Source organism: Octodon degus, unplaced genomic scaffold (genome assembly GCF_000260255.1).
Source record: "Octodon degus isolate 3935 unplaced genomic scaffold, OctDeg1.0 scaffold00132, whole genome shotgun sequence".
In the NCBI taxonomy this organism is placed as follows: domain Eukaryota; kingdom Metazoa; phylum Chordata; class Mammalia; order Rodentia; family Octodontidae; genus Octodon; species Octodon degus.
In genome coordinates, this window is record NW_004524708.1 from 494,173 (window position 1) to 501,760 (window position 7,588).

The 7,588-nt window shown below is 48.7% G+C and overlaps 1 protein-coding gene across 5 annotated transcripts in view; it reads left to right on the forward strand.

Moving 5' to 3' along the window:
• Sh2d4b (SH2 domain containing 4B) overlaps nucleotides 1–7,588 on the forward strand; it is a 58,333-nt gene that overhangs the window by 48,041 nt on the left and 2,704 nt on the right. For 4 of the 5 annotated variants that reach the window (XM_023701267.1, XM_023701268.1, XM_023701269.1 and 1 more), the window contains exon 7: nucleotides 3,693–3,913. In XM_023701267.1, coding sequence (XP_023557035.1) covers nucleotides 3,693–3,913 — 221 coding nt within the window. The remainder of the gene's footprint in view (nucleotides 1–3,692; nucleotides 3,914–7,588) is intronic. The other variant, XM_023701271.1, reaches the window with a different exon arrangement.

The window sequence follows — 7,588 nt, forward strand, 5'->3', positions numbered from 1 at the left end:
TTTTTTTTTTTCAGAACCAGGGATTGAACTCAGGTCCTTGAACTTGCCAGGGAAGCACTTATTCTACTGAGCCATCTCCCCGGGCCCCTCAGCAGGTCTTTTGTGTCAGCAGTGAGAAAAGTAAATAAGACGCATTGTTATTATAAGTTTTTTTTTAAATTTTAGATTGACCTACAGCATCTACTTTCATCATTACTGATGGTATCTCAGACTCTCTGTCCAGATAATTTTTCTTCTTCCTGAAGTACAGCCTCTAGAACTTTCTTTATAGTCAATTCTATCCATTCCTTCCCTGAAGATGGTTTTATTCTGCCCTTCTCCCTGAAAGACAGTAAATGCAGCCATTAGTCTCTCAGGATACTGAAAATATTATTCTAAAGGCCTCCCACTTCTGTTACTGCACCTGGAGACCCCCGTGGGCTGGATGCCTGCTGACCTCCGCATGTTCTGCAGGTGCCCTGCCTCCTGACTTGGCCCTCCTTGCAGCCGGAAGAACCCTGGGCTCACTGCATTTGCAAGCTGTCCTCCTCACCTGCTCGCTTGCTTTCATCCTTCTATCTTGGGTTTCAGAGCTCCTGGGTGCTTCCACAGCTGCTGGCCCCTGTCTGTGTGACCTCTGAGGCTCACAGTGAGCCTGGATTTGTTGGCCTCACATTACTGCGGTGAAATGCCTGAGGCAATGAACTTCACAAAGATAAAAGCATTACTTAGCTTGTTGTTTTGCTGGCTCAGAGTCTAACCACAGTGTGCCAGCTTGGGAGGGTGACTGGGGCTGGATCATCTCGGGCATGGATGGCAGCACAGTGGAGTATGTGCCCGAGTGGCACCCTCACACCTCCAGTAGGCACAGACAGACCTTGAAGCCACAGTCCCATGTCCACTCTGTGTTCCCGCCCCCACCTGGGCTTCCCCCAGCTCCTACCTCTGGAAATGGCCCTATATGCCCAAGAGTGCCACCTTTGGAGCCATGCGTGTAGCATTTGGGCTTAGACATTCAAACAATAGCATATTTTTCCTTTTATTTAACTTTTTTTTTTTTTTTTTTTTTTTTTTTTTTTTTTTTTTTTTTTTTTTTTTTTTTTTTTTTGCCAATCTTTACATCTGTCTAAACTCATAGGTTCTGGAAGGCAGGACCCGGGCCTCACTCCCTCTGACCCCCAGAGGTCCTGTGATAACGATACATAAATACTTACCAAGGTTGGGGGGGGGAGGGCAGAAGGAAGGAAGGAAGGAAGGAGACGAGGTGCTTCCGCAGCAGCACGAGCTGTTTCCTGTTGTCCCGGGCGAGACCGGGCTGAGAAAGAACCTGCAGGGGCACGTGCTGCTGCTCGTCCCAGGCCACCCTGGAACACAGGAGGATGAAGTCGCAGTCCCCTACTTAAAAATGCTGGACCCCTGAACACTGATGGAAGAACGGCATTGCCTGGGGGCCGGTGAAGGACCCAGAGGGCATGTGGACCAGAGGATTCTAAATCACAGTCAGACAATAAGAATAGGGTCAAGAGATGTCGCACATTGTGGTGGCCGCAGTGTTCACAGACACTTTCATTTGGAAACAGTTTGATTCACTAACAGAAATGTTTGGCAAAATTTTGTTTTTGTTTGTAAGCTATGCATCAGGTGACAAACACAACTGCGGCCACCCCTCCCACATGATCGCGAGTTTGACCATCTTTTCCAAAATCATAAAGCAGAGTTTGTGAACTGAGGTACCACTGTATTTGAAAATTGTCAAGAGAATAGATTTTAAGCATTATTACCCCAATAATTTTATATGTACATAAGTATTACATGTGTATTCATTTGTCATGAGTACACATCACAATGTCATGCTGTATTCCAAAATCTATATAATTTTTATTATTGAAAAACAAAAATCACTAAAAGATTAAAAAGAATCTTGTTTAGAAGAAAAGAAATGTAACTGTGACATCTCTGCTTTGGCACACTGCTGTCACTGCAGTCCTCACCAGGTGTGGGCTTTGGAGTGACTTTGGGCCTTCTTCCTCCAGCCTCCATGCCCTCTTCTCTCTTGCTTTCTTTTTGTACAGCCCAACTGGGGATAGGAAAACTGGCCTGGCTGCCCTTGATGGGAGTTCTGGGAAAGGAGGAAATTGGTGGTCCCCAGACATAGTAGGGTCTGTAGAAGGCAGAACATCAGACAGGGCAATTGCCTCTGTGTGCTCTGCTCTGACCACCAGGAAGGGGAAGTGTGCACCATGTTGGATAGATGACCTGCAGGAAGGGAGCTGAGCAGGTGAGCGTGGGAGTGCTCCATGGGCCCAGTGGGAGGCAGTCATCGGTGGGGAGCAGCTCTCAGAGTCACAGAGATGAGCAGCTTAGCTACTCCCCCCTACTTGGCACTGACCTCGATGCTCCCGCTGGCTAACTGCACACAAGGGGCCAGCAAGCGCGCATGCACAGGGACGGTGTGTTGCAATTCTGTGCTCCTTCAAAACGGCAGAGAATCCCAGGACTCAGTATCTCCATAGCTATTCTCCTGTAAAAACTTCATCTTGAGTTCTGTGTCACTTAAAGTCCTAGTGTGCCTTTGAAGTTGATAGTGGTGGCGATTTACATCTCAAAGGACAAAGGAGAAGTGGAGGGCTTGGCAACAGATCTGATAGCCAGAGGAGGGCAGAGCTGGGGAGCAAATCCATCTCTTTTATCTCCCCCTCTCCTTCCCAGCTCCTGCCCTGCAGAGTCTGAGCCTCCAGGAACATAGTGCCTGCCTATTTTTAAGGTTAGCTTTCTAGCTCTGTGAGGAAATACCTGGGAAAACTACTTCAAGGGGGAAGATGGTTTCAGAGGATTCGGTTCATGGTCACTTGGCTCCACTGCTTTTGGGTCTACGGTGAGGCAGACACCATGACAGGGAGTGTGTGAGGGATGGGCAACGGTTCCTGGCAGGGCTTATCCTCAGTGGCCTTGTTCCTCTAGCCAGACCCCTCCTCCCAAAGGTCTCACCCTTTCCAGTAACTCCCTCACTGGGGATCTGGCTTCAGCACGGGGAGCTTTGGAGATGTTTAAGATTGGAGTCATGATAGCCACCACATACACAGCTCCAGGGCCAGGCATGTCCTCCATTCTGGGATGAGACCACGCTGCTTAGGAGGGCAACATGTTAGGGCGTTCTGTGCCTGGAGTGAAAGGGATGCTTCAGCCTCAGTCCTGTGCCCATTTGAGAGTCTGCCCACTTGGAGGAAGTTATTTTAGGCCACAAGGGAAGATACTGATTTCAGGGTGTCACTTATGGTTCCAGAAAAGTGAGCGGGGCCTTGGTTATCAGTCATTCTTGGGAGTTGTTAAAGCAGGACTCTAAGGGGTGCCACAGAGCAGTGCCTACTCACTCCTATCTGTAATCCACAGATGCTGTAATTCTGCCTCATTGCTAATTTCTTGCTTAAGCATTAATCCAGATTAGCATGGCTTAATTTGGAGGAACACGTGTTCACCTCAAGGCCTAGTGGAAACTGCCCCTGGGTCCACAGTTGAGTGCTCTGGGCCAAGAAGCCCCTCTTTGGGAGGAGAGGAGCTCTGGTCAGTCCCACACACTTCCTCCTTTCCTAGTCCCCTGCAAGGCAGGATCTGTTCACGGACCACACTACAGGGTGGGGGGCATAGGCAAGGAAGAGAGGGAGAGGAGGGCTACAGAATCCACTGACTTTTTCTTTTCTTTCTTTTTTAATCAGGAATTATTAGCAGAGAAAATGCAGAGGATCTCTTGGAGAACATGACTGAGGGTGCGTTTCTGGTGCGCGTCAGTGAGAAGATCTGGGGCTACACCCTCTCCTACCGCCTGCAGAAAGGCTTCAAGCACTTCCTCGTGGATGCATCTGGGGACTTTTACAGCTTCCTGGGAGTGGACCCCAATCGCCACGCAACTCTCACGGATCTCATTGATTTCCATAAGGTGTCCCTCTTTAGCGTGCCAGTAGGGGTGAAAAGGGAGACCGAGGAAGGGCAGAAGCCTGCAGGCTCTACATCCTGGGCTGCAGAGTCTCAGAGACTGAAGCAACAGGAGAGCAGAGACTCTCAGTCCAGGCTCTCCAGACCTCACTGCTCTTCCGTGCCTCGTCTGTGCTCACAGTGCCCCGTCCCCTGCTCCAGACCTCTTGTCCTGGAGGCCTTGTGCACCCAGGTGCCAGTCCACCCTCCACAGCCCGGCCAGCTCATGAGTGCCCCTCAAGCATGATCTAGCTGGGCCTCTCGCAGCGTCCAGAGCTCACTGCAGTGGGGTGCGCAGCCCTATGCCCAGGGCAGCTTCTCCAGGGATGGTCCTAACCCTTTCTCTTTTCTGAACCCAAGCTTTACTGCTCATTTCGTGTGTGACCTTTGGCAGGACGTGAGGTCTCTCTGAGCTCCCGTGACCCAGCCAGGAGTCCTAGTGCATTTCATGTGGCTGGGTCACATAAAGAACAGAAGAAGCTCAGCTCTCACAGTTTCGGAAGCTGAGGTCCAAAGCTGAGGGGTGCATCTGGTGGGGCCCTCTAGCTGCCTCAGTCCATGGTGGAAGGACAAGAGGTCTAGAGAGAGCAGCAGGGGGCTGACCTTCCTTCCTGAGATGGTGGCCTTAACCTGCTCCAGAAAGCAGAGCCCTCCGGGTCTCGTCACTCAGACAGGTCCTACCTCTTCATGCCATTACCATGGTGGTCACATTTGCAACTCTCGCACTGAAGCCATAGCAGCGGCACAAGGTGTGCGCCATACTTGGAGGTCTGAATCCCTGTCCTCACTGCGGGGACAAAATACCCAACACCCAGAATTTAAAGGTGGAGGGTTTTATTTTGGCTCAGTTTCTGCTCATGGTTGGCCAGTTCCCAGGCAGTAAGGCGTGGCCAAGGGCCCAGCAGTGGACGAGCAGTGCACACCACGGTGGCAGGGAGCAGAGTGAGGGAGAGAGTTTCCAGAGTCACAGCCCCAGCAACCTCCTGCTTCTGACCAGTCCTTCCTCCTAATATCACCTTTAGTTGTGGAACACCAGGGTCCAAAAGCCCTGCACACACGGGTCCTTGTGAGTTTCACATCCGTATCACTGTGCATCATGTCACTCTGGGTTCCATCTCCTGCCTGAGCTCTGCAGGCACAGGAGGGCCACACGGTCACCTGCCTACCTCACTAGTGACCCCACAGCAGGGCCTCCTGGATTTGTGCTGCTTTCTCTTCCTCCCTTTGTGGTTGTAGGAGAGATATGTAGCACGTGACCTGGTCTTATGATCAAAGAACATAGCAAGCCACCAGTGACAAATACCTGTGCATTGAGTGTAGAGTGCTGCCCAGAAAGCAGGACTAACTTGGAACTAACCCGCCAGACTAACTGGGCAGATCTCTCTTGTGTCAGGAACCAGAAGAAAGAGAGAAGGGAGGGAGTGTGTGGTGCTGGTTGAGTCAAGCCTCCAGCCTCCTGTCTCATCCATGCCCTCCCCTCTTTAGTCCTCACACAGCCCTTCTGGGGATGCACATGGGCCCTGGTTCACAGAGCCAAAACCCAGGGCCAGGGAGGTTGAGGAACTGGGCCAAACTCTCCCAGCTGTGTCAGCTGGGTCCAGGAGTTGGGCGCCAGGCTTTGTGCTCCTAGAGTCTGTGTGTTGCCCATTAAATCCTGGTGTTTGTTTGCCCTGTCCAGTGTGAGCTGCTCTACCAGCAAGGTGCCTTGTCTCTATGTGGGTAAATGCCCATCTCCCAGGGTGAGTTTCTGAACAGCAGGGCTCAGTCAGATAGCTTTGAAGGTTTTTCTTTCCTGCCAAATCTGAACTTTCACAATTAACAGTACAGAGAGGTATTACCTATGCCATGTGGAGATCTGGGAGATTTTATAAATTAAAATTTTAATTACATCATTCAAGATTATATTTTAAGAAAAACTAAATTCAGTATTGAATGAGGACCTCATTCATTTCAAACGCTTGTTTCTGTCCTCCATCGGATGGATCACAGCTTTGCACGTACTTATCCAAGGATTGCTGGGTAATAGCATGAAAACTTAGGTTCATAGGAAAATACATAGTTCTGACATTTTTCACAGAAATTGGTTAGCTCTTCACATACAGCTCAGGAATTTGATTTTAAAGAGAACTCCCTGAATACCTCATACAGTATCATATTTAAAAGCACCATCCCTAGAATCAGAGTACTGAGTTTAAATCCCAACGTTACTGCTGTGTGTGACTTTGGGTTAACTACTCAAACTTTTGTGCCTTGGTTCCCTCTGTAATAGGTGGGCTTAGAAACAGCACTTACCTATTACCATCCTGGTGAGCTTTCAACAAGGCATCACTGTGTAAAGTGTTGAGAAACAGTATACCCAGCACCCAGGCCCTGTCCACTGCTACTCAAATACGTGGGTGAGATCGTTGGTGCCTGCGCGCGCACCATCCTGGTAGCTGCTCTGTGGTACTCCGCATTATGGATGTGTAGCAGCTTAATCACCTGCCAGCTTTTTCCATCCACTCGCCTGCCTTCCAGCTTCTCATGATTGTGAACGCGGCCGCAGAGACTTGCACTATGTATATGTCACCGTGTCACTGTGGATACATGCTGAGTATCCCTGGAACTGGAACTGCTGGAGAGGAAAGCATGCACATTTTAATTAGAAAAGGCCTGCCACATTGCCCTGGAAAACATGGTGCCAACTCATGTTCCTGCCAAAACTACATGAGGCCAATGCCCTGCCCCGTGCCAACACTGAGGATTCTCAATCATTTAATTCTCCCCCATCAGAGAGGCAGACACTGTATCTCGCTTGTTTAGCTTGCCTTTCTCTGATTGTCACAAGGCTGAGGACTTTTTTTTCCCACACATTTAATGGCCCCTTGGATTTCTCTGTGATTCATCTCTTCGTATCCTTTGTCCATTTTTCTACTTAGATGTCTCTTTCTTATTGATGCGACAATTTCTTCAGCTGCTAAATTGCTCTTCAGTTATGTCCATTCTGCTTTTCAGTTCTCCTACTGAAATTTCTCTTTTTAATTTAAGTGGTCATGGTTTTCATTTGCAGATCCATTTTTAGAAAATAATAGCCTACACTTGTTTCATGGATGACTTATCCTATTCCACTGAGAAAGTTAATTCACATGTCTTAAAGGCACCTTCTGTTTGTTTTATAAACTGGATATTTTCCCGAGAATCAGTTGGATTATTGAGTTTGCCTTCTTGCTCTTATAGTTCTGGTTGCTCTGAAGTATTTATACGTTTTGGGCTCTGAGGTGATCTTCCAACTTTAAATTTCCTGTTTATCCTCGAGGGAACACGGTTTCTTTTTCCCTTATCAATTCTCTGAATATCATAGTTGACAGTGGGCAGCTCACTCTTTGGGTCTCCCTGGCCTCCCCTGGAACTCTTTGCTAATCCTCCTTTTCTGAGCTACCTGAGGCAAGGGTCTGTGTGTAGCTCTGCCCCAACCTATCACTACTTGTGCTGGGCCTTGTCCCGCACTGATGGTAAAAAATCTCATCCTGTGGGATTTTATTTTTCAGTGATTGTTCAACATTGTTTTTGGCCAGTCCTTTGTTAATGTCCAGTCCTTTCATTGTCCAGTGCTTCAAAATTTATGTCTTTATAGAAGCAATTTTTTTTTGCTGTTTTTATA